Source organism: Perognathus longimembris, chromosome 6 (assembly GCF_023159225.1).
Source record: "Perognathus longimembris pacificus isolate PPM17 chromosome 6, ASM2315922v1, whole genome shotgun sequence".
Taxonomy (NCBI): Eukaryota; Metazoa; Chordata; class Mammalia; order Rodentia; family Heteromyidae; genus Perognathus; species Perognathus longimembris.
Genome location: NC_063166.1, coordinates 69,052,547 through 69,078,853, shown reverse-complemented (window position 1 = coordinate 69,078,853; position 26,307 = coordinate 69,052,547). Strand labels below are relative to the sequence as shown.

Genomic DNA, 26,307 nt, shown 5'->3' with positions numbered 1-26,307 from the left:
CAGCCCCCTGAGTAGCTAAGTGTGAGCCACCAGTGCCTGGCTGTACCTTTGCTGCTTTGGTTTCAGCTACTTGGAACACTCAGCTTCTCACCTCCACCCCTACCTCTGTCACTGCCTGTCCATTCCCTCATTCATCCTTCACTGAATCTGCCAAAAAGCAATTTACTCACTATCTTTTAAAATCAGGTTGAAAGCAGGGGCTATGTTTTATTAATGGCTAATTCCCTAAGGGTGGAATGATTAAACCTAAGAAATTAAAATTCTTATCAAGTCTTCAGATTGCAAACATCCTCTTAACAAACCGGGGTGGGGGAGGGGGGAAGTTCAGGCATTGGGGGTTCCCAAGAGGTAAAATGGGGCAGGATCATGAATTCACCTATTTTACAAACTTCCCCAGATTGCGATGCAGATGGTATTGAAGCTGGAAAACACTGGGCCATCCTTCAAGCTGTCCAAACTTGAAAATTCACAGAAATACAAAAAAAAAAAAAAAAGCTTTCCTTTGGCCTCCAAGGCTTTCTTTGCTGTGGCCCTAGGCGAGAAAAACCCCGTGTTTTTTGAGGGTGGGAGGGGAAGAGGAGTTGACTGAGCTGGAGAACAGCCTGGGTTCTAATACTGGCTCTGCAGTTCTAAGGTACAGTGCGACCCGGCTTCGGCCGGTGTGTGTGGGGGGGGAGCCCGCCCCTGGGTCAGGGCCGAGCCCGACGTGGGGAGTGGCCGCTCCCACTCTGAACAATGATTTCATCTTACAATGGACGTCGCCAGCTCCGAGCACGCTGAAGTGGCCTGACCTCACCACCTGAGTGCAGCCCTAAAGCCTGGGTGACCCTCACCCCACACACACACCCCAACGGCACCTTCGCAGCCGCCGCCCAGCTCCACAGGCCCAAGCCCCGCTCAAGTCCCGCCCAGTGCCTGAAGCGGAAGGGTGGGCGTGGCCTGCGCAGGCGCAGTGGGCCGCGACGAGGCCCCGCCCACCACGCCTGGGTAACGGCGCCAGGAGTCCGAGTGCGGTGCGCGGCCGAAGGAGGAAAAGAGTAGGTTGGGGCTCGGCGACGGCGGCTGGCGAGGGTCACGCTTCCTCCCCGCTCCCCGGGTGTGGGGCGGGGGGAGGCCGCGCCGAGGGGAGGGAGGGAGGGAGGGAGTGTCGGAGAGCGCTCGGAGCGCGGGAGGCCCGAGGACGTCGCGGCTCCAGCCCTTCGCGGGCTTCTGGGAGCTTGTGTCCAGTGAGGGGGGTGGGGTCGGCCCGGCGCGTGTGGGTCCTGGATTGTTCCAGATCCGGCCGGTGTCAGCTCGGGAGATCCGAGCTCGAGTTTAAAGGGGAAAGGAAGCAAAGAAGAGCAGGGACCAAACGTCGCCCCGGGTGGGAGCGAGCGGCCCGCGGGGGTCGGACAGCCTCGGGCGGCCTCCCCAGGCCCGCGGCCGGCAGGAGCCTGGCCTGGGGAGGATGGAGTCCGGCCGGGGAGTGCGTGTGGGCGGTGGACGGCTGCGTGGACGGCTTCGGGTGACTCCTTCGTCATTCATTTATTTAAGGATCCTGGAGTACCGGGCTAGGAACAGAAGTGACCGAGGCCACCGTACAGGGCACGGGAAGAAGCCGGGTGGTAGAAGGCCGGGCAGAGCACAGGGGCCGCTTCGGAAGCAATCAGGAGTAGTGGGCGAGTGTTGCAGAGGGAAAACCGCATCTTCCAAGGCCTGGAAGAGGGAGAGCGCCGGTGCAGTCGGCACACTGGAGATGCCTCACGTGAATGAACCCTCCAGTGTCCCGGGAGGAGATGGGGGGCGGGGAGGAGCTCAGCGGCCATCAGTGGAGGTAGGCCTTGAGACTTCAAAGCAGTGTGCACTGAGGCAGCAGAATCCGGAGGACTGAAGGAGAAAAGGACCTAGGAGCAAAGTACACAGGAGGCTTGGTGCCAGAGTAAGGTTCATAGGATAAGACGCAGATTATTTGTTTTTTGGGGGGGAGGGAGTAGGGGGCAACAACTTCTGTTGGAAGCAGCTGGAGCTCGGGAAAAGTACTGCTTTGAAAAAAATACAGATTTTCCTGGCGCTGGTAGCTCACACCTGTAATCCTAGCTATTCAGGAGGCTGAGATCAAAGCCAGCCCCTGCAGGAAAGTCTGAAAACCGAGTGGTAGAGCACTAGTCTTGAGCTGAAGAGCTCAGGGATTGTGCCCAGGCCCAGAGGTCAAGCCACATAACTGACAGAAAGAAGACGAAAAATACAGATCTGTATGGCATTCAGCAAAGCAGGTTTAAGTCACAAGGAGGTTTGAGACACAATAAGGAAAACAATGCTGGCATGGTGTCTCAGACCTGTATTTATGGTTTGACACTACTGAAGGCACATGTGAGACTTCATCTCAACCAGTGGCAGAGTGCTGTGGTGTGTACTTAGCATTCTAGCAAAAGGGACTAGTGGAACGTCTCAAGTGGAACAACACTAGGAAGGAGGAAGCTTTGAGTTCAAACTGCAGAACTGTCCAAAAAAGTGAGGAGAGGGGATAATACTAATTATTTTAAGACAGGATCTCACTATGTACCCACACTGGCCTTGAACTTGCAATCCACCTGTCTTAGTTTTTTGAGTGTTGGGATTACAGGTATGCACTACTATACCTGGCCATAGTGATTATTTTTATGTCTTACCATTCTGTGTCCCTAGTACCTAGCCAAAGAACCTAGCATTAGGAATGTTTGCTAAGCAAAAAAGCCAGGCAGCAGAAATATTGGAATTCCAAAGTTGTGGGGAGTTGGGGGCTATTGAAAGGTTCTGTTGTTTTTCTGGTACCAGAGGCTTGAACTCAGGGCCTGGCACTCTTGCTTGACTTTTTTGCTCACAGATGGTGCTCTACCACTTGAGCCATACCTCCAATCCAGAGTCATGGGGTTTTGTCTTAGTTCTGCCGCTAGGCTGTTGTGTGAGACCTCCTTGCCTGTTAAGTAGGTATAGTCAAAACAAAACAAATGAACAAGCAAAAACCTCTCGTGTTATTTTCTGTATGGTTTGGGCCTGCCTTGAATGTGTCTCTCAAAGGGTTCATATATTGGAGTCTTGGGGCCCAAGGTTGTGACATGGGGAGGAGGGGCATTAAGAGGTAAGGCCTAGTGGAAAGTCTTTAGGTAGTTGAAGTAATTGCCACTGGAAGAGATTGTGATAGTTCCTGTGGGACCCTGAGTTCTGGGAGTGAGTCACTCTTTTTGGCTTGCTCTCAAGACTGCCACTGTATTGTTTAACAGTGCATAGCCAGTGCTATGCCCTTGGACCTTGAAAACTATGAAAAAAAGTTTCAGCTTTGGGGCTGAGAAAGTGGCTTCGTGGTAGAGTGCTTGCTAGCATGCATGAAGCCCAGAGTTTAGTTCCTCAGTACTACATAAACAGAAAAAGCTGGAAGTGGCACTGTGGCTCAAGTGGTAGAGCGCTAGCCTTGAGCAAAAGATGCTCAGGGACAGTGTCCAGGATTGGAAAAAAAAAAAAAAAAGTTCCAGCTTTAGACATTTCATTATAGTAACAGAAAACAGACTAATAAAAGTTCCAAATACTGCTGAGAAACTTCACATTGATCTGATTTTTCTCATTTAATCCATATACTGACATTACTTATAAGGGAAATAATAGTATTATGAACTCAAAGCCAGGTCTACCTAACTCCAGGGCCTTGTTCTATATTATGACTATTGTCATTTATTGCTCACCAGACAGATGTTAATCAGAACCTTCTTGAGTTGATAGAGCCATTCTTTCAAAACATTGTGCTGAGACTGGCAGATTTGCATAATTGGTGTAATACCAGTTCTGTCATGTGGTGAGGGAGACAGGGCTGAAAGTGCTGGAATTAACGTATTATTTCTAACGCTGGTCTTGGGGCCCACTGTGATTTGGTCCCAGCCATGTCATCTTAAAATTGAGTGACAAGGCAGAACAAAATTAATGACTGATGTTTTTAGATTTTTACTCAAATCCCTTTCTTACCCCATTGCAAAATGAGTATTTTCTGGGTTGGGGTATGGCTCTTGCCTAACAAGCAGTGTGACCGAGTGTGAACCCCAGTACTGTCCAATTTTTTTTTTTGCCTTTTCATTTTCTGTGATGATAGATGTCCACACAAAATACAGTTGTTTACTGCTAGTAGATTTTTTTATAATCCTAGCTACTTGGGAGACTGAGATCTGAAGATTGCCTTTCAAACTGGAAGTGTGGAGCTGTGGCTCAAGTGGGAAAGCAAAAAAGCTCAGGGACAGTACCCAGACCTTGAGTTAAAGCCCCAGTACACACACACACACACACACACACACTCTCTCTCTCTCTCTCTCTCTCTCTCTCTCTCTCTCTCTCTCTCTCTCTCTCTCTCTTACTTCACCTTATCTTAATTTTCATGATATTCCAGAAAGGGCTCTTGCCTCATTCGTAATTTGTTGGGTATGTTACATGAGTTGCTGGAGTGAAAAGGAAAATTAATCTACAATGATTCTCATCCCAGGAAAACTTTAAAAAAAAATACAGAACCTCTCTAGGCATCTGTGTCTCAAGCCTATAATCCTAGCTACTCAGGAGGTTGAGATCTGAGGATCACAAGGCAGCCGGGGCAGGAAAGTCTATGAGACACTTATCTCCAGTTAGCCACCAGAAAATTGGAAGTGGCATTGTGGCTCTAGTGGTAGAGCGCTAGCTTTGAGCTGAAGAGCTCAGGGTCAGTGCCCGGGGCACAGATTTCAAATCCCACAACAGCAAAACAACAACAAAAAAAAGCTCCAAAACACCAGAACCTCAATCCTTTAACCCTTTCCTCCTTTCAGGCCTTTTGAAACACAATCTCTTGGGTGGGGAGGGACAATCCCAAGCAATCCAGAAGGTTCAGTCAGGTTTATCACTGCTGATCTCCCCCAGCCACTTTGCTTCTAGTGTAGGAAACCTGTAGTTGTGAGAGGGGAAGGAACTTGTCCCAATCACATATGACATTACTCCTTTCTCTAAAGAGGGTTGGGCTGGGAATTCAGAAACCTGGGTACAAGTCTGGACTTTACAAGTCTGAGACCATACTTGTGAGCCTCACACTTCCTTACTGTGAGAAAAATACCATTGCTGTATTGGGAATTAGAGAGTGGCGGTGGAAATGCTTTGTCAAGCTAACTCTTTTGAGTACGTAGAAATGAACCACTGGGACCAGCCAGTGTTCATTCCCTGCACCACACTGTCTTTTCAGGCGACCTGGTCAGAGTCCTGCAGTGTTTGGGAGGTGTCTAGTAGCAACTTTCAGGGTTGCTGGACCCCTGCCCTCTGTCACCAGACAATCACAGGCTGGGATGGCCACCAGCTGGGGGAGCCTCTTCCAGGATGAGCAGCAGCTAGAGGAGCTGGCAAAGCAGGCCGTGGACCGGGCCCTGGCGGAGGGAGTTCTGCTGAGAACCAAGCAGGAGCCCAACTCCTCTGATGTAAGCACCAGTCCCATCCACACGCTGACCACGCCCCCCATCCCACTGCCCGGGCTCTGCCAGCCCAGGTCACGACCCCCCCCCCCCAAGCTTTAATCTATCTTATTCAGTAATTAAGCTGATCTCTGAAAATATATAAAGTAAAAAGCCGGAGTAATCAAATTTAAACCTGTGCTTTGAAGTGTGATTTGAGCAAGTTATTTAATCTCTCTTAGCTTTCTACAGATACATGAATGAAATAATGATAAGGCCTGTAGAATTGGTCAGAGAGGGGAATTAAAAGAAAAAAATTCACATGAAGCTCTTTGTCCAGAGAGCTCAAATCGTGATCCTCCTAATCTCTGTCTCCAAGTAATTAACATTACAGGTATAAGCCATAACATCCAGCCTTTTCTTCTTGTTTGGAGACAGGCTTCTCACTATGTAGCCTAAATTGGCCTTAAACTTACAATCTTTCTGCTTCCTCCTTGAATGCTTGGATTACAGGCATATGTTACCATACATGGCCCCACTTATATAAATTTTGTTGACAAGGTGTTGTGCAAAAGGGGTACAGTTACATAATAAGGCAGTGAGTACATTCCTTGTGATATCTTACGCCCTCGTTTTTCTTTCACTTCCCTAGATCAGGTAGGCATATATACAATATCCAGTGTACCAAAATCATATACAGTACATGGCCCTACTTTTATTTTATTTTATTTTTTTGGCCAGTCCTGGAGCTTGGACTCAGGGCCTGAGCACTGTCCCTGGCTTCTTTTTGCTCAAGGCTAGCACTCTGCCACTTGAGCCACAGCGCCACTTCTGGCCATTTTCTGTATATGTGGTGCTGGGGAATCGAACCGAGGGCTTCATGTATGGGAGGCAAGCTCTCTTGCCACTAGGCCATATACCCAGCCCCTGGCCCTACTTTTAAACCAAAAGGCATACTCGACAAATACTTCTGTACCTTGCTTTTTTTGTCTTCCTAATTAACAGTGTGCTTTAAAACCATCCACACTGGTTATTAAAGAGCTAACAGTATGGTTTCTTTTTTCAAATCTAAACACTTTCTTTTTTGTCTCTGTGAAATCAATACTTACTATGGACTTGGTGGACAGCCCAAACTCAGTAAATATTTGCCAACTACGGAGTCAATGAAAACACGTATCCCCTAAAGGTGGCTGGCTTTGGCAATAAAATGTCTTAGACTGTGATTTTTCTGAATTCAAGATAAAACATATCCCTCTTCAAACTTCTATTTCCTGTTACTACCTGTTGATAACCAGGCATTCTATAAAGGTCTAATTTGTCTTTCTGAGAGTTCATGGCCAAGAAAAGGCACAATCCTCAATGAGAATATAATCCAGAGACATGTGCGTGCATGCGGTATGTGATTTCATTCTAAATCTTTACCAGGTTCCTTCTCTAGGCCAAGGCCTTTTAGGCACTGAGCTCAGAGTGAGTCAGCTAGAGGTCCAGCCTCTGGAGCACAGGCTCTCTCTGGAGAACACAAACCAAAACTGAACCCCTCAGGAAACACAGGCAGGGTGCCTCACAGTACTTGCTGAGTATATGCTCTGGGGGGTGGTCAGGTGCTGTCCTGCACACTTTAGACTTGCTGGCTCATTTCTGCTTCAGCGCAGCAAACATGAACTGCTGGGTGCTGGTGGCTCACTCCTAGCTACTCAGGAAGCTTAGGTCTGAGGGTAGTGATTCAAAGACCACTTGGGCAGGAAAGTCCATGAGATTCTTTTATCAATTAACTACCACAATAGCTAAGGGACAGCACCCAGCCCCTGAGCTCAAGCCTCAGGACTAGTGTATACACACACACACACACACACACCACAGATGGGAGGGGGGATGGCAAAAGGAACAATGGATCTAGGAATTTAAGTAGTTTACCTGAGGTCATTTAACTGGTAGAATAGTTGGCACAACTAGAACTGAAGTCCAGGCAGTTTGGCTCCTGGAGCCAAGAGGTGCAGACCAGCCACAGCATGCAGGCTGATGACTTGGTCCCTGCAGTACTTAGGGAGTTAATTCATTTGTCTGACTAACCCATGAACAGGGTACCTGCCTCTTTCAAGAGGAGGCATGTAGAGTAAACCTCCTCAACTCACTGCTCTTTCCTCTACAGAGGCAATCATTCTTTTACAGGCTTTGAGGTTTTTGTTTTGTTTTGAAACCAGGATGCTGTTTTTGTTTTTGTTGTTGTTGTTTTGGCCTGAGACTCACGGCCTGAGCTCTGTGGCTGGCTTCTTTTTGCTCAAGGCTAGCACTCTACCTCTTGAGCCACAGGACTACTTCTGGATTTTTCTGTTTATGTGGTGCTAAGGAATCGAACCCAGTGCTTCATGAATGCTAGGCAAGCACTCTACTGCTAAGCCACATTCCCAGTGTTAGCCAACACTTTTTAAAAATTCATGATATTACAAGAAATGTACCCACTGACTTACGTATGAAACTAACCCCTCTGTACATCACTTTGACAATCAATAAATAATTATTCAGGGAAAAAAAGCAAATAAATTCATGATATTAAAAACAAAGCCAGGGGCTGGGGATATGGCCTAGTGGCAAGAGTGCTTGCCTCATATACATGAAGCCCTGGGTTCGATTCCCCAGCACCACATATATGGAAAATGGCCAGAAGTGGCGCTATGGCTCAAGTGGCAGAGTGCTAGCCTTGAGCAAAAAGAAACCAGGGACAGTGCTCAGGCCTTGAGTCCAAGCTCCAGGACTGGCCAAAAAACAAAAACAAAACAAAGCCAGCGTTAGTGGTTCACACCTGTATTCCTAGCTACTCAGGAGGCTGAGATCTGAAAACTATAGTTTGAAACCAGCCTGGGCAGGGAAATCTATGACTCTTTTCTCCAATTAATCACCAAAAAGCCAGAATTAGAGCTGTGGCTCAAGTGGTAGAACACCAGCCTTGAGCACAAAAGCTCAGGGGCAGAGTGCACAGGCCGAGTTCAAACCCCAGGACTGGCACCCAAAAGAAAGCTTCCCAGCTTTTCTTGAACAATCAGATCAACTGGGCAAGTCTGACCCACTTCACTACATGGTGGCAATCAGCTGGAACAATGTTCTGGCTGCCCTTTCAGAGAAGATACCACTTCTCACCACCATTTCATCACCTGGTGTTTCCCTTGACACAAGCAGAATGTTCTTGTCATCGCATGTGCTGTAGTGTTCCTTACAGTGAACTAGTGTTACTCTAATGCCCATTTATCTAAAGCAAGAGACTATGCACGACAGCCTTTAGCCTGTGGCCTGCAGGAAGTAGTGGCATGCCTGCAGTCCTAAATTCAATTTCAGGTAATGGGTCCTAGGAGCTGAGGCAGAAGGAAGTCTTGGCAGAAAAACTCTGGGAATTTTTTACAGCAGATGAGACTTGTGGGAGAGGCATGTTGGGAAGTCTTTTTGTTTGTTTTTGCCAGTCCTGGGGGTTGGACTTGGGCCCTGAGTACTGTCCCTGGCTTCTTTCTTGCTCAAGGCTAGCACTCTGCCACTTGAGCCACAGTGCCACTTCTGGCCTTTTCTATATATGTGATGCTGAGGAACCAACCCAGGGCTTCATGTATACGAGGCAAGCACTCTTGCCACTAGGCCATATTCCCAGCCCCCACTCATTGCTTCTGTAATGGCAAACTGATATTAACTTGAGAGTTCAACTCAGGACTGTTTGAACCTTCTTATTATCTCTTTAACCAAGTTCTAGTTCATTTGTTGGGAGTCTCAGAATGCGTTTTCCTCCCCTTGTAGAAACTTGACTACATCGAACTCCAAAGACCTCAGAATGCAGCTAAACTCCAAGCCTGTTAACCTGAGTTAGCATCTCAAGCACTAAGTGGGAGCCACTCCAGTTTTCTACTTGGGGGCAGAGTTCACTTCTGCTGCAGCCCTACCAGTAGGACTCCTTTACCCAAACCAGAAGGCCAGGGAGCTGGGGTGTGAGGTTCTGACACAGGTCAGGGCCTGGGCTTGAATCAATCAGATATGAGTTCACAGAGGGAGGTGTGGGTGTGGGTTGTGTTGATAAGAGTTTAGTCACCATCTTGATTGAAATCCCAGCATCTTTTACCAGCTGAATATACTTTTAGACCTATTACTTAGCCTCTGTCTGGGGTCCTGTATATCTCTCTTTCTCTCTCTCTCTCTTTTTGGTCAGTTGTGGGGATTGAACTTCAGGGCCTGGATGCTGTCCCTGAGCTCTTTTGCACAAGGCTAGGGCTCTACCACTTTGAGCCACAGAGCCACTTCTGGTTTTCTGGTGGTTAATTGGAAATAAGAATCTTGCATGGGGCTGGGGATATGGCCTAGTGACAAGAGTGCCTGCCTCATATACATGAGGCCCTGGGTTCGATTCCCCAATACCACATATACAGAAAATGGCCAGAAGTGGCGCTGTGGCTCAAGTGGCAGAGTGCTAGCCTTGAGCAAAAAGAAGCCAGGGACAGTGCTCAGGCCCTGAGTCCAAGCCCCAGGATTGGCAAAAAAAAAAAAAAAAAGAATCTTGCAGACGTTCCTGCCTAGGCTGGCTTCAACCTGGGATTCTCAGATCTCAGCCTCATGAGTAGCTTGGGTCACGGGTGTGAGCCACTGGTACCCTGCTTGTATCTTCTTTATATGAGAATTCTATCATGAAATACAGAAGAACCACATTTTGAGAGATTGAATCCAGATTTATTTTTATTAGAAAGCCAGTGACTATGAGTAAACATATGTCCCCAAATCTTGCAGCCCCCAATGCACTTAATACTGTTAGGAAATGGAGCCACGAGTGTAGTAAAGAAAGAACAACAACAAAAAACAATCTCAACCAGATCAACTCTAATGGAGAGTTGAAGAGGGATGCCACAGTGACCTCAGGAGACAGGAGACATGGCACAATGGCTGCAGGGGTAGTAGGGCCTAAATAGAGTCATGGTCAAGGGGCAGGATCACAGGGAGCTAGAAAGTTCAGAGTCTTCTGAGTTAATGGTACAAGTCTGGCAGGTCTGGGAACCTGCTGTCCAAGTCCCCACCCCTGCTTCTAGGAATTCAGGCAAGCCTATCACCAGGGGGTAGACAGGTGGAATTTCACCTCTAAGAGAGTCCCTGTCATCTAGAAGCCAAGATGGTGCCAGTCAGCCCCAGTATCCATATTTCACTCTTTTTTTTTTTCCTTTCTGGTTCTGGGGCTTGAACTTAGGACCTAGGCTCTATCCCTGAGCCTCTCTGTGCTCAAGGCTACCACCATACCACTTGAGCCACAGCGCCCCTTCCGGCTTTTGCTGTTTATGTGGTATTGAGAATCGAACTCAGGGCTTCATGCATACTAGGCAAGCGCTCTACCATTAAGCCACATTCCCAGACCATATTTCACTCTTAAGTATGGGTAATATGGTACCTTCCTCATAGAGTTAAATGATGAATCCATTTAAATATTTAATATGGTATTTTGCACACAGGAAGTGCTTAGTCACTTGTAGATTGTATGTGTGCATGTGTGCGTGCATGTGTGTATGCATGCATACTGGGACGTGAACTCAGGGCCTTGGTAATGTTTCTTAGCTTTTTCACTCAGTGCTTTACCACTTAAGCTGCAGCTCCATGTCTGGCTTTTTGCTGGTTAATTGGAGATAAGATTCTCACAGACTTTCCTGCCCAGGCTGTCCTTGAACTGTGATCCTCAGATCTCAGCTTCCAGAGTTTCTAGGATTACACATGTGAGTCACCAGCACCTGGTGGTGGATTTTTAAATTTTTTTTAAATTTGTGGAGATAAATTGTCACAGAAGCTGAGTGCTGTCTTTGTACCCCTTCCTCACCTTTCTTCTGTCCTTCCATTTGTGTTGGTAACCAGGATTCTGAAATTGGTTTATCCTCAATGAATGTAGGCCAGATTTTGCATGGAGTCCTTTGCAGGAAGACACCCTGTTCACTCCTACCCATCTCTCTCTTTGATCAGGTGGTGAGCTATGCCCCTTTTACGCTCTTCCCCTCTCTGGTCCCCTCTGCCCTGCTGGAGCAGGCCTATGCTGTGCAGATGGACTTCAACTTGCTAGTGGATGCTGTCAGCCAGAATGCTGCCTTCCTGGAGCAGACTCTCTCCAGGTACTGGGTCAAACTTGAGGAACCTAGGACCTGTTGGAAGCAAAGGACAGGAAGATTGGGAATCCATGAGGTGCTTCTGTGTCAGCTGACTTGGTGGGATAGAGGGCGGGTACTCCAGGAAAAACACAAATTAGTAAATGAGTCAAGAATGTTGGCTTCACTTCCTGCCTCCACCCTGTGATTATATGGCCTCAGAGAAGTCCTTTTCCTTCTCTGTGCCTTAGTTTCTTTATCTGAAAAATGAAGAAGTTGGCTTAAAATTCAGCTCCCTTCTAGTGCTAACATTCTGTGATCTGTGTCCCCCTGCTTTCAAAGACTGAAGTTTCCATTTGAAATTAGGGAAAGTCAGCTTAGTTTGGAGGAGAAAAGAATAGGGAAGGTTATTGACTTAAACTTAGACTTTTTACTTCTTACCTCAGTGTCTTAGCTTTGGTGGGACAGAATGCAGATTGAGGCACTCCCAAGGCACAAGGACACCACTTCTGCAATGGCTCATAGTCACTCCTTTCTTTCTCTTCTTTCTAGGTCTTTTTATTTTTTCCCTTTTTCAGATCCTCGAGCAAGTGAAATTTCCTGATTTATTTTAGAATTACATCTCAGTTTCTCTTAGAATTAAATGTATAAGTGTTATATATTTGCTAGATGTATATATAGATGATTATGTATCTTTGATAATCTAGAAAATGATTTTGTTAAAGACCAAATCTGTTTTCAAATGTGTCCCATTGGTGTGAGGGGAATATAAGAAGGAATCATATGGAATAGAGTTGGGAAACCCTTACCTTTTGTGGTCAAGGATGGTACTTTACCACCTGAGCCACAACTCTACTCGTGACTTTTTTCTGGGTTAATTGGAAATCAGAGTCTCATGGACTTTCTTGTCCAAGCTGGCTTCAGGTTTCCATCCTCAGATCTCAGACTCCTGAATAGCTATGGTTATAGACACGATCTTTAACTGTAATTCTGTACTAGATTGGAATGGGTTTTCTAGTTTGGATCAGTAGAACCAAAAAGGATTCAGGACCCCATGGTTAAGGGTAGGATCTTTAAGATCCCATGTAGTCTAGAAGAATGTTCTATTTCCTCTTCCAGCACCATCAAAAGAGACACCTTTACTGCTCAGCTGTTTGACATCTACAAGCAAGTCCTGAAAGAGGGCATTGCACAGGTAACAATTCTGGAACCTACCCTTCTCTCTGGTATTTTGAATTGATCTTAACCTTAATCTCCTGGTAATCTTTCTCTTGCTGCTTCCCTCTGGGGTTGGGAATGGTGGCTGATACTTCTCCTGTCGGCATAGTTTGTGTACTTCTTTGCTGTGTGGCTAGACTCTCAGAGTCAGCCCCAGGACAGATGTCCTCAGCCTTCAGTTTCGCCCACAGACTGTGTTCCTGGGCCTGAACCGCTCTGACTACATGTTCCAGCACAGTGCAGATGGCTCCCCAGCCCTGAAACAGATTGAAATCAACACTATTTCTGCCAGCTTTGGAGGCCTCGCTTCTCGAACTCCAGATGTGCACCGGTGGGTTTCTTGGGCAGCTGTGGACATAGCTTTAAGAACCTATAGTCACTGAGCAAGGGATCTCCCAGTGATGATGGTGGCTGCCTGGGCCCTGGGTCATGTGTCTATCCCCCTCCCCCTTCATCCTTACATCCCCCAATCTGCTCCTTGCAATTAGATTTTTGATACATCAGAGAGAGAAAGGACTTCATGGCTCATTTAGTCCTGCTTCTTCACTGTGCAAGTTAGTGTTCCAGGTAGAGGAACAGTATGTCCCAGTATGTTCCAGGGGCCTGTGGTAAGAAAGAGATGGACATACCTGAGGGCCTGGAAGGGATTCCAAATGCAAAGCAGAGGGGACTATAGATGCTTACATGTAAGGGCTGTGTTGTCAAGGTAGCCATCCTTACCTGACAGGGATGTTTCAGGTTGTTATCGTTGTACATGGTCTGCAGCAGGATTCCAGACAGCACCTGGGGCCCAGCGTAAGGGGATCCAACTCACATGGAGGCTGGGATGGGGTGGCAGGGGGACACAAAGCCTCTGGCTCCTCTGGGCATATGGATCAGGGAATCACTGTGAGTTCAGTCCAGCCTATTCCAACTAAAGTAGATCCTACAGGAGTGTGATGGTAAAGATGCTTTTAATGTGCATGATTGATTTGCAGAGTCATATCCCTGTATGTGTTTGTGAAGTCATAGGCAGAGGTGTCTTCTAGTCCATCCAAGTACTGAACAGCCATCTCTCTTCCAACAGACATGTTCTAAGTGTCCTGAACAAGACCACAGAAGCTGCCAAGATCCTCTCCAATAATCCTAGCAGGGGACTGGCCCTGGGAATCGCCAAAGCCTGGGAGCTCTATGGCTCAGCCAAGTAAGCATGGGGGAAGAAAAAATGGCAGCACTAGCCTGCTTTAGAGTCAGCATTCATGAGATCCACAGCTTCTTCTTTGTTAGGCATCTTTAAGCAATAAAGGGATTTTCCTGGGAACAGAAACGTTAACTCTCAAGTGCCAACACTATTTTAATGGCATTTTGGGCTTCTTTAAATAAGAGAGGCTGTGTATAACTTAACCTTTCCTCATGGACTGGTAGTTATCATTGTGACTGTCAGCAGTTGTGTCTTGCTATAATTCAGGGATGCCACCTAGGGTCAGAGAGGCATATGAGTCTGTTTGCCTGCACCAGTGGCTTTAGTGCTGAGTCAGATGAACTTTCATCAAACTTCCTGACTATTAGTGCTTACTATTTACTGCCATCAGTGGGTTTGAATGTGGAATCTTTCCCTCCCCTTCTACTACTTCCTCTCTGATTGGCTGTTGTTTGGAAAAAATAAATAATGATTCAATTTGTACCCAAAGAGTAGGAGGGCCCCTTTGATGATTAAGTGCATAAGATTTGACTTAGGAATTTTATGCTGTCTATTTTGACTGCCTAGGGCATTTTTTGCTTTCTTCCTATTTCTCAACCATGTTCCAGATGTGTGAAGATGCTAGGTAAGTGACTTCCAGATAATTGAGGGGTTGCAATACTGATTACTGTGGTGCTAACATGGCACTGATAGTTGTCCCAGAATGAACACTTACTTGTACCACCACTTGTGCTAAGGATCTCATTGAACTCTTTTAACAAATGCTATAAGGTAGAGACTGTTCATCTGCCCTGTTTCAGATGAGGAAACTGAGGTTCATAGCCATGCTCAGTTCTGACTACCCAGGGGGAGGTAGAATATGTTTTCTGGGCCTGGCTCCCATTGTTTGACATGTGGCAGGCTGACGACATAATTGGGCAGAGCATGCAATTGTACTTTACCCTCCTGCTTTCCCTCTCTGCCTGGGCTAGGTGCCACCACCTCCTCCACCATAAACAGAGTAATTGGGCCTGCAAAATAAAGAGCAAGGTCTTTGGCCCTTGGGACTCTTCTTAGGGGTATAAGAGCACCATTTCTAGCTTGTCTTTCAGACAAGAACATGCTCAAAGCCAGTGTCATATCTGACCTCTGCTAGTAGCATATATAACCTTATGAGGTTTCAGCCAGGCTTTGAGAGGTGACATAATAGGACTTGTATTTGGAAAGAAGTTAGGTAAACAGTGTTCAGTCCAAAAGGTTCAGCTAAGGTAAAGAGAAGCAGAGACAAAGAGACAAGGCCAGGTACAGGAGGTCAGGAATACACACAGTATTCTAAGCCAGAGTCTGGGGGCTTCCACAGATCATTGCAAGACACCACAGGCACAAAAAGTATAGCTACAACAAAAATAGTTTGCTACTGTTAAAATTGGCCTTATGAGTCTGATGTATCTACCTTTGACCCTGAAAATAGCTTAACTGGTACTTAAAGAGACAATCCTTTTTCCTGAGCTCTCAAGCACCTGTTTTTTTGTATTTGTTTTTTGTTTGTTTTTTACTAGAATTGTGGTTTGAATTAGGGTCCTCTGATATTCTGTCACTTGTCAGACTCAAGCACCTGCTCTTTTTTTTTTTTTTTTTTTTTTGGTACTAGTTCTGGTGCTTTAACTCTAGGCCTTGCACTCTTGCTTGGCTTTTCTACTTAAAGCTGTCACTCTACCACTTAACCACACCTCCACTTCAAGCTTTGATATGTGTGTGCTGGTCCTAGGGCTTGAGCTCAGGGCCTTGGCACTGTCCCTGAGCTTTTATGCTCAAGGCTAGCATTCTCTTTTACTTCTGGATTTTTTTTTCTGGTTAATTGGAAATAACAGTCTCACAAACTTTGCTACCTGGCTGACTTTGAACTTCCATCCTCACACCTCAGCCTCCTTTGTAGCTAGGATTACAGAAGTGAGCCACTGGCACCAGGCTAACTCCTACTTCTTTTAAAACTACAGATAAACAGGGCTGGGGATATGGCCTAGTGGCAAGAGTGCTTGCCTCGTATACATGAGGCCCTGGGTTCGATTCCTCAGCACCACATATACAGAAAATGGCCAGAAGTGGCGCTGTGGCTCAAGTGGCAGAGTGCTAGCCTTGAACAAAAAAGAAGCCAGGGACAGTGCTCAGGCCCTGAGTTCACAGCCTAGGACTGGCCAAAAACAAACAAACAAAATACAGATAAACAGAGAAAGATACCCAGTTCACCCCAGTGATCCCATTAAGGAAACCAGGGCTTAGGGATTAGTTCAACTGTAGAGCACTTTTCTAGCACTTCCTATACCCCGGATTTGAACTCCAGCACTAAAACAAAATGAAACAAAAACATGAAACCAGACATAGCTCTGTGGACAGAAATGTTGGAAGGCCTTGGGAGACAATGCCTTAATTGTAATTGGCTCTATGAGTTTCTAAGGGTTCTACTTAGCTATTCTATTTTTTCATGTAAAAATCCTGCTTTTAAAAAGTATATCCTTGGGCTGGGAATGTAGTCTAGTGGCAAGAGTGCTTGCCTTGTATACAGGAAGCCCTAGGTTCGATTCCTCAGCACCACATATAGAGAAAAGGCCAGAAGTGGCGCTGTGGCTCAAGTTGGCAGAGTGCTAGCCTTGAGCAAAAAGAAGACAGGGACAGTGCTCAGGCCCTGAGTTCAAGCCCCAGGACTGGCCAAAAAAAAAAAAAAAGTATGTCCTTTACAATCTAGTAAATCATTAGTACCCAACTCTCAGCAGTGAGGGTTATTGTTTATATTCAAAATATCCTTTAATACTGCTACCTCTTTATAGTTTCAGATAGATTTTAGAATCATTATATTAAATTCTAAGAAAAAATCCTCTTAAGTTTTTGTGATGGTTTTAAATGTAAATTATAATTTGTATAGAAAATTCACCTCATTGCTGGAGAAAGGGGCAGAAACATCTATTTTCTTTTTTTCCCCCAATTTTTTTTTTTATTTTCAGCAAGTAATGTGTTAAAACCTGAAACAATAGTGGGAGCTGGTAGCTCACACCTGTAATTCTAGCTCTCAGGAGGCTGACATCTGAGGATTGAAGTTCAAAGCCAGCCCAGGCTGGAATGTCTTATCTCTAATAAATTACCAAAAAAAGCTGGAAGTGGAGCTATAGCTCAAGTGGTAGAGCACTAGCCTTGAGCAAAAAGAGGCTAAGGACAGCACCTAGGCCCTGAATTCATGCCCCAGGACCAGCAAAACAGCAACAACAACAAAAACCTGAGGCAATATCAAGTTGGACATCTACTTTTTTTTTTTTTTTTGCCTGTCCTGGGCCTTGGACTTAGGGCCTGAGCACTGTCCCTGGCTTCTTTTTGCTCAAGGCTAGCACTCTGTCACTTGAGCCACAATGCCACTACTGTGTTTTCTATATATGTGGTGCTGGGGAATCGAACCCAGGGCTTCGTGTACACAAGGCGAGCACTCTTGCCACTAGGCCATATTCCCAGCCCGACATCTACTTTTTAAAGAAACCTCTGTTCTCATTCCTGAAGGGGATGAGTCAGAGCAAGGACAGGCTCTTTAGCAGTTTTGGGCCACCTGTGCTCTTTCTCCAGTGCCCTGGTGCTACTAATTGCTCAAGAGAAGGAAAGGAACATATTTGACCAGCGCGCTATAGAGAATGAGCTGCTAGCCAGGTAAGTAATAAAGGAAGAGACCTCCAGATGTGGCCCCAAGAGAGGGCAACTGAGAACATAGCACGCACTCCTTCTGATTCTTGTCCATCCATCTTTGCCAGGAACATCCATGTAATCCGGCGACGATTTGAAGATGTTTCAGAAAAGGGGACCTTGGATCAAGACCGAAGGCTGTTTATGTAAGCATCCCCAGTTCCCAAAGATGGCTGGTTTGTGAAAACTCTCATGCCACCCTCTTTCACCAAGTGATCTTTTCTTCTGGAAGATATGATGGCTTGTTTTCTTCTCTTTTCTCCTAACTTCTGAAATATCTTATCCTCACAGGAAATTCTGGAGAAGGGCAGCCAAGCTCTGCCCTGGTTTTCTTTCTGCCATAAGTTTTCTTTCCCCCTCTTAATGGCTGTCAAGCGGGTCCTGAGCCATCAAGGAGAGGCAGCTGGCCCATTTTGGGACCCAGCCGGATGTTGCTCTCTGAGCTCAGGCCTGGATTTGTCTTCCAAAAGAGGCCCTTTCATAGGCCACCACAAGGGGGCTTTGTTGCTAAATCTTTGGATAGCATTGCAGCATTCATAGTTACACCTGGAACTTGAACTGTTCAAAGTTACAAACCTTCATGAAATTTCATAATACCGCTGCCACCCACCATATTATTTAAAAATACACTTTTAGCATAACAAAATTATTTTACTTTCCTGATAAACTAGATAATATCAAGTAGGTCAAAGAAAAGGGAAAGAAGCTTAACAAGGCTATCTTATGTCATAACTGAATTCACATTTTTCTTGGAATTTACTTAATTGGATTCTAGTTACCTTTCTGTTTCTCTGTAGCCTTTTTTAGAATGATGTGGAATTTCTGGAAAGCTTTCCAACGTGGCACACTTCGGTGGTTATGCTAGTATCTGTCTGGTTATCACTGGTTCTAATAAGGACTGTCCAGCCTCCCTGTATGAATCGACTGACTTTCAGAGAAGCCAAATGCATTTGAATGTACCCTGAAATGGATTGAAACACTGAACATGTCTGATTCCTTTAACACAGAAGCTTTTGTTTTTTTAAATTCTGTGTTATAGGGATGGCCAGGAAGTTGCTGTGGTTTACTTCCGAGATGGTTACATGCCAAGTCAATACAGTCTCCAGGTTGGTATTTTCTGTTGGGCCAGTCACTGCCTCCTGGGACCCACTAGCTAGCTCCACAGAGACCCAACATGGTTGTCACAACAACCAGGGGTTTTCTCCAAGCTCTAGCTTCAGTTCTTCCTCAGGGAACCTGTTGTTAGAAACTCCTCTCCTACTGCAAGCTTTTTGCTATTCTTCCTCTATAGGCACATTGTCTTCTAGAATCTGAATCCTCCACCAGGCTTTAGCCAGCCACGCATTTCCCAAAGATAGGCTAGCAAATGTGTAAGAGACATATTTCTGCGGGAGAGGGGAGTGAATCTCAGTTTATAATATTTGCTGATTTCCGTAGTATAATTTTTTACTACCCAACTTATCTTTGAACACAGAGTCATGAAGAAATGGTACAACCAAGCACTAGCCAGTATAAGCCAGTTCCAGCACACCACTGGTTATTTCCTTCCTCTTTACCTCTCCTTTAACCTGAATTACAAAGGTGTTTTTTTTATCACATGTTCATACATGTTCATGGCAATAATGGTGATATTGATTCATTTTGCTATCTGATCCTTCAGTTTCAAATTACCTTCCACATCCATGATCTCATTTAACTCTTACAACTACCCTCGAAGGCATATAATCAATCCCATTGTAAGATGGAGAAACTAAGGTTAGAGAGAGAGGCCAAGGCTTACTTTAAGACCACAAAGGAATTTCCCAGCTTTCTGACACTCTGGTCAGAAATGGTATTCCCAGTAAACCATTCTTCCTCCATGCCTCTAACATCCAGACTATAGGGAAGCTAAGAAGCCCTGCGTGTGTGTGTGTGTGTGTGTGTGTGTGTGTGTGTGTGTTTGTGTGTGTGTGTGTACACCTGTGTGCATGTTAGTCCTAGGGCTTGAACAGTGTCCCTGAGCTTTGTTAGTAAAAAGCGAACGATTTATATGATCTGAAGAGAACCGGAGTCTGCCCCTAAGCTCTTCTTACCCAAGGCTAGTAGCACTCTACCACCTAAGCCACAGCTTCCCTCACTTTTTGTTGTTGTAAGGTCTACCCCTGGGAGGGCTCCATGCAGATGTCCCCCACCTGTTTAAGTCAGCATCCAGTACCAGAGTTACCTAGGTAACTGGCACACCTGGAGGCAGTTACCTCCCCCTTCTCTGAGGTCACATCCAATCCACCTGGCCATACCTCCCACCTTTCCCTATATAATCTGGCTCAACACGAATCCCCACTCTCATTCCTTTTCTCTCTTTCTCTCTCTTGCTCTTTTCTCTCTTTTTCCCTTCTTCCTTTCCCTATTTCCCCATTCTTCCATCTTGTGTGGGCTGGCAGTTTGCTTTCCCCCCAATAAACGCCTTTCTGCCTGAACATGGTGGGTTTCCTTTCCTGTGAACCTTATAGTTGTTAATTGGACTTTGCTACCCAGGTTGGCTTTGAACTGTGATCCTCAGATCCTGAATAGTTAGGATTACAGCATCCAGCTAAGAAGCCCTGCATTGAACAGGGAAAGATAAGTGAAGGAAATAGTCAAGACATACAATGAGTAGTGGGCTGGGAGTTGTAAGCGAGGCTTTGCCTTTGTTTGACCATACATAGGCATGTTTCTTGCTCTTTCTTGGTCTGTTTCTCAGAGCAGGATGTACACTGGAAAATTAAAGGAGCTCCTTCCAGAACTACAGTTTTATCTGGGTTTTCTGTCAGGGTTGAGCTCCATAGTGGGCAGCTCTACAGAGGGAGCATCTTTGAGGAGGGCCCTTCCTCTAAAGAGGTGCATAGCAATACTGGGTACTTGCTGACTAGAGAAGAGAGAAATTGTCTATTGGGCTAATGGATCCAAGTTTCAAGATAGAAGAAGGGGAAGGGACCAAAGAAAACTTAGAGAAGAGATGAGCTAACAAAGATGGAAAGTACTGTGAGCAAGGAGATGGACATTTTAAGGGAACTGAGACACTTAAAGTAGGGTTAGAACATAGAGGTAGGTCTCCCAAGACTTAGCCATTGGTAGGTATTCCTCAGGCCTCAGCCTTGATCCTGCAGTGGGAAATATACTGTGTTCTGGAACCAAAGAGAGACTATCTGCTCAATGCCTGAACAGGGACCAGAGCTGGGAGCTCTAGTCCTCTGCCATTTCCCTGCTTCTTATATTTTAAGCTTCTGGGACAACAGACCATTCATGAGATACTGTCACACCCTTGTTTGTATTATTTTGTGAGCCTGAATATTCTTCTCTACCGAGTCTCACCTATCACTCTGACACTACTCAAATTCTACTTCACTCAGCAGCAATAAAAGAATGTCAGAAGTACCCCCTAAGTGCCAGAACTGCATTTTGTGGAGATACATAGCAGAAAATAAAGCAAACAAGTGGGGATTGGTCCTCATATTGCTCACCCTGGTCAGGAAATAAGAAGAAATAAGAAAGGGCTTTTAGGGTTTTGTGTTTTGAGACAAGGTCACTGTGTAGTCCAGGCTGGCCTTAAACTTATGATCCTCCTTCTTCAACCTACCAAATGCTAGAATTACAGGGATGTACCACCATACCCAGCTTAAAAAAGTTTTCTATCGGGGCTGGGGATATGGCCTAGTGGCAAGAGCGCTTGCCTTGTATAAATGAAGCCCTGGGTTCGATTCCCCAGCACCACATGTACAGAAAATGGCCAGAAGTGGCGCTGTGGCTCAAGTGGCGGAGTGCTAGCCTTGAGCAAAAAACAAGCCAGGGACAGTGCTCAGGCCCTGAGTCCAAGGCCCAGGACTGGCAAAAAAAAAAAAAAGTTTTCTCTCAGTTGAATGAACAGCAGTATGAAAAGATAGAGAATTATGAAGAAATCCACATTAAACAGGGTGGTCACAGAAGGCTTCTCTGAAAAGGTGACTGAATTAATAGTTAAGATGAGAATAAGCTGGGCATGGTAGCACATGCCTGTAATCCTAGCAACTGGAAGACTGAAACAGGAGAATTAAAAATTTAAGTCTAGTCTGGGCTAGTGAGATGTCGAAATCAAAGAGAATGGCAGAGGGAAAAGTTAAAAAGAACAGGATCTAGATCTTTCAGGGTCTTTTAGGCCGTAAGTAAGATGTTGGGATTTTATTTGATAAAAGGCAAAGGGTTATATAATCAGACTATTAGAATTTATTTGGAATACAGTGGGAAGTATAGCTTATAAACAAGTATACTCTGCTCTTTAAAACTTCCCATCTGGCCAGTTGTGGTGGCATATACCTGTCATCCTAGCACTCAGGAGGCTAATGTAGGAGTGCAATTTCAGGTTTCAAATTCAAGACCTTACCTCCAGGAACTAACAAACACACAAAAACAAAATCCACCAATTTTCCTATATCTTTAAAAAAGGCTGTTTCCCGTTTTTTTCCTTTTCCCTCTAATTATGGTCATGTACCAGTGTGCTAGACCATGAGTTCCCTAAAGGCAAGAATCCTGCAGAATGTTAGAGCTCACACCTGCCTGGTAGGCAAGTTGCAATCATAGGGGGTGGGAGGAAATGATCAACGTGAAGATAAAAAGCATAGTGCCAGCACTTGAGGGATACTCAGTAAAGGTTAGCTGAAGTAAAATAGACTTCCTTTTGTCTTCTTCCCTTTACAGAACTGGAAAGCACGCCTGTTGCTGGAAAGGTCGTGTGCTGTCAAGTGCCCAGACATTGCTACTCAGCTGGCGGGGACTAAGAAGGTGCAACAGGAGCTGAGCAGGGTGGGCATGTTGGAGATGCTGCTCCCTGGCCAGCCTGAGCCCATAGCCCGCCTCCGTGCCACCTTTGCCGGCCTCTACTCCCTGGACATGGTACATAAGCAGCCTGTTTTCTCTTCACAGCTCTCTTGGGTGGCAGATACCTGAAACCCATTGGTTGGGGGAGGGTGGAGCTGGCACTATCATTGGCGTTGTAATTGAGGTCCTAGAGCCGTGATAACAGGCCATCTCAGGGGCTAGATTCACTGGAAGCTCCCCTGAACAAAGGTAGAGATGGGAATGGCAAGCAGGGAAGGGACACTAAGGCAGGTAGAAAGGACTAGGGGATATCTGAACCCACTTTCTAGGTCACCTGCTGCTGAGTCGTCATATTGCTAGAGAGAAAAACCTGTTCTTGGGTTTACTGTGGGGGCTCACATCCAGATAGAAGCATCCAACCTAAAGGAGCTTATGGCTGTTCCCTCCTGTTCTCCCCCTGATGTAGCTCAGAATGACCAGTAGGACCTCAACTGCCTCTTTCACCTTAAGACTGCTGGTGATGACTTTCTGCCTCCTACCAGGGTGAAGAAGGGGACCAGACCATTGCTGAGGCTCTCACTGCCCCTAGCCGGTTTGTGCTGAAGCCCCAGAGAGAGGGTGGAGGTAGGTGGAGCCCCCACTCTGTATGGCTGCTAAGTGAAGGGATTAGCAGTATTGGCAGTGTTCACTGGCACTTGCTATGGACACAGCGCCAGGCTTGGTGGATACGAGAAGGGATCCATCCTGGATAATGTCCACCAAGACCTTGACCTTGTGAGCAGGTGCTATGGAACACAGGGGAATCTGATTCTAGGTAGAGATGGAGCCTTGGGAATGGACCAAGTCTTTCTGGGGAGGGAAAATGGTACATGGAGAACCCAAGTGAAGACAACTCCTGCAGAACCTCAACATTTAACTCAATATTTAAGAAGAGGAGGCCTAATAATGGAGATTGGGAAGAAACGTCCCTAGGCAGGAGACAGCCAGGCAGGGCAGTGTGATGGCAGGCATGTTTGTTTGGGTAAGGGCTATACTGTCAAGTGACCTGTCTCAGAAGCCATATGTGCTCTGGACTCTCTGGGCTAGAGGCAGGAAGTGAGACTGGTGTCTTGTTCACATGGCTCCTGAAGTGAGGGCACAGGGTGCGGAAGGTACACAGAAGGCAGACTGATTGACTGACTGGCTGGCTGTTTCACTGCAGGTAACAACTTGTATGGGGAGGAAATGGTGCAAGCCCTGGAGCGGCTGAAGGACAGTGAGGAGAGGGCTTCCTACATCCTTATGGAGAAGATTGAACCAGAGCCTTTTAGGAATTGCCTGCTACGGCCTGGCAGCCCTGCCCGAGTGGTCCAGTGTGTCTCAGAGCTAGGTATCTTTGGAGTCTATGTCAGGTGAGCTCTTTTCTCTACCTCCCTATATGAGTGCTAGCCAGGCAAGCTGAGAAGGAACTTTGAACAGAGTCAGGAGTCCTGGGCTTCAGTCCCAGCCTTGCCAATCCCTAGCTTTGTTACCTGTTTTCTGGTCTAGTAAGTGAGGCTAAAGACCCAAGACCTGCCCAACTCACAGGGCTAACAAGTGACGCTCAGAGGAGAGTTGCTTTGTAACTATAAAGGAAATTCTACATAGTAGCAGAAGGATTGAGAAAACATGGTGTGACAAACAGAACTAGGAGACTCTAGGGAGAGTTTAGGTCCAGCTCCAAGGCCACTGGGGATTCTAGGGAAAGATGAGATTTGTCAGCTACAGGATATTGAGTGGCTCTGAAGAACTGAGTAACTCCTTGGTTTGGGGATTTAAGCACTAAAAATCAGGAAGAGGTCACCTGTGGCTCATGCCTGAAATTATAGCTACTCAGGAGGCTAAGATCTGAGGATTGAGGTTCAAAGCCAGCCCTGGCAGGAAAGTCTATAAGACGCTTATCTCCAATTAACCACCAGAAAAGCTGAAAATGGGGCTGTGGTTCAAGTGGAAGAGCAAAAAAAAAAAAAAAAAAAAAAGCTTAGGGACAGTTCAGGCCCCAAGACAAGTACCCCCTCCAAAAGAAAAATCAGTAATTCTGAGAAGTGGACTTGAAGTATAAGGAATGAGGCCCCTTATACCATGTGCTGTAACATGACTCCCAAGATGAGGATAAGACACAGATACCACATTCCCCCGCCTCCCACCCAAGCCTGCCCTCTCTACAGCCTTCCCTAATGACCTGCTGCATCTCCGCCTGACACCATCCCACAGCCATCATGAGAGGGAGAGAAGGAAAATCATGGTTTGGGATATGAAATGTGAGTCTTGATATGCTGAGTGCTTCTCCTGATTGATTTCATCCTCATGATCAGGTTGATCATGATGATGATCATCATTGTCCTAGTAAGAAGTATCCTGGAGGGCTGGGAGTGTGGCCTAGTGGTAAAGTGCTTGCCTAGCATGCATGAAGCCCTGGGTTCAATTCCTCAGCACCACATATACATAAAAAGCCGGAAGTGGCACTGTGGCCCAAGTGGTAGAGTGCTAGCCTTGAGCAAAAAGAAGCCAGGAACAGTGCTCAGGCCCTGAGTTCAAGCCCTAGGACTGGCAAAAACAAAAACAAACAAACAAAAAACAGAAGTATCCTGGACACCAGTGGCTCATGCCTGTAATCCTAACTATTCAGGAGGCTGAGATCTGAGGATTATGGTTGAAGCCAGCTCAGGCAGGAAAGTCTGTGAGACTCTTACCTCCACTAAAACTACCAAAAAAGCCAGAAGTGGAGCTGTGGCTTAAGTGGTAGGGCACTGGAGCAAAAGAAGCTCAGGAAGAGTACCCAGGCCCTGAGTTCCAGCCCCAGACCAGCACCGAAATAAAAAAGTAAGAGATATCCCAATTTTAAATGAAGGAAAGTGATATTAGAAAGTCTAAGGAACTTGCTCAGAGTCATAGAACTAGTAATTTCCAAGCAAGGCTACAAATCCAAATCTGACTCTAAAGTCTTAGCATTTCTTGAAAGTAGTCACTCGACTTCTTGCTTATTGGGAAGGTCCTAGATTTGGTGACATTGTGTGTTTCCTGACCCTGTTTCTACAGGCAGGGAAAAACACTTGTGATGAACACACACGCGGGCCATCTGCTTCGAACCAAAGCCATTGAACATGCAGACGGTGGTGTGGCAGCAGGAGTGGCTGTCCTGGACAACCCATACCCTGTGTGAGGGCGTAGCCTGGACTTCACTCAAGACGCCTTCTAAGCCCCTGTACTTGTCATTCCTCTCCTAGCCCTCCTGAGACTTCAGGGAAGGGGAAATGCTGTTGCCTTCTCTCAGCCCTCCATCTGAGGATCAGAGAAGCAATATTTCCCTTTAGATGAGCTCTAAAGACCCTCAAGCCCCTGGAGTGTGAGAAGGGAAGCTATTCTGAGGTAAAGGTCTATAAACCCTGCCCTCTTCCTGTGGGTCCCTCCACAGTGCCTGACTTGGGAGAAGACTGGATGGTAGGAAGAGGTGGATGGAAGGGTATAGACTTTGCCTAGCTCTGCCTTAAATAAAATGACCTTGCTGATTCAGTGATTCATTGCTATGCACCCAGCAGGAAGCAGGGAGCCACAATCTAGATCTTCCTATTCAAGGTTGATTGGTGGCTGGGCTATATTCAGGGCCTCTGTAGATCTAGCCCCAAAGGATGGAACCCTGAAGTTCCAATCCTTAGTTACCACAAGGTCCTGGGGAGGAGAAAGGATCCCTGGCAGGAACCCATTGGGGAAGGCAAGCATGGTGGGACATCACAGTTAAGAACAGCGTCCACTCACACCTGCTTAGCTCAGGAGCTGGCCAGAGGTCTTGTGAGCGAAGCCTTGACTCCCTCTACCAAAACCAAGTATTCTAGGAGGAAGAATACCAGGATGGTCCTGGGAAATGTCCTTCCCCTTTTCATCTGCCACATAAATC

At 46.2% G+C, this 26,307-nt stretch overlaps 2 protein-coding genes across 5 annotated transcripts in view; one reads left to right on the top strand and one right to left on the bottom strand.

Annotated features, from left to right (window-relative positions):
• The window catches only part of Myh7b (myosin heavy chain 7B), a 43,115-nt gene extending 35,935 nt beyond the window's left edge, over nt 1–7,180 (bottom strand). The window contains exon 1 of the mRNA XM_048349058.1: nt 6,976–7,180. The gene's annotated coding sequence lies outside the window, so the exon portion shown is untranslated. The remainder of the gene's footprint in view (nt 1–6,975) is intronic.
• On the top strand, nt 920–25,925 carry Gss (glutathione synthetase). 4 transcript variants are annotated; one of them, XM_048349067.1, is made up of 14 exons: nt 1,273–1,287; nt 2,843–2,942; nt 5,204–5,432; nt 11,370–11,515; nt 12,608–12,683; nt 12,898–13,037; nt 13,773–13,889; nt 17,472–17,552; nt 17,654–17,731; nt 18,625–18,691; nt 22,275–22,469; nt 22,937–23,018; nt 23,596–23,785; nt 25,452–25,925. In XM_048349067.1, exons 2-14 carry the CDS (start codon nt 2,884–2,886, stop codon nt 25,573–25,575), a joined length of 1,584 nt encoding a protein of 527 aa, XP_048205024.1. In that variant the 5' UTR covers nt 1,273–1,287; nt 2,843–2,883; the 3' UTR covers nt 25,576–25,925. The 4 variants fall into 4 exon arrangements, with proteins under 4 accessions (XP_048205025.1, XP_048205026.1, XP_048205024.1 ...); XM_048349068.1 differs by lacking the exons at nt 1,273–1,287; nt 2,843–2,942 and adding an exon at nt 920–1,037; XM_048349065.1 differs by lacking the exon at nt 1,273–1,287 and having other exon boundaries at nt 2,591–2,942.
• Nucleotides 25,926–26,307: the final 382 nt, after the last annotated feature.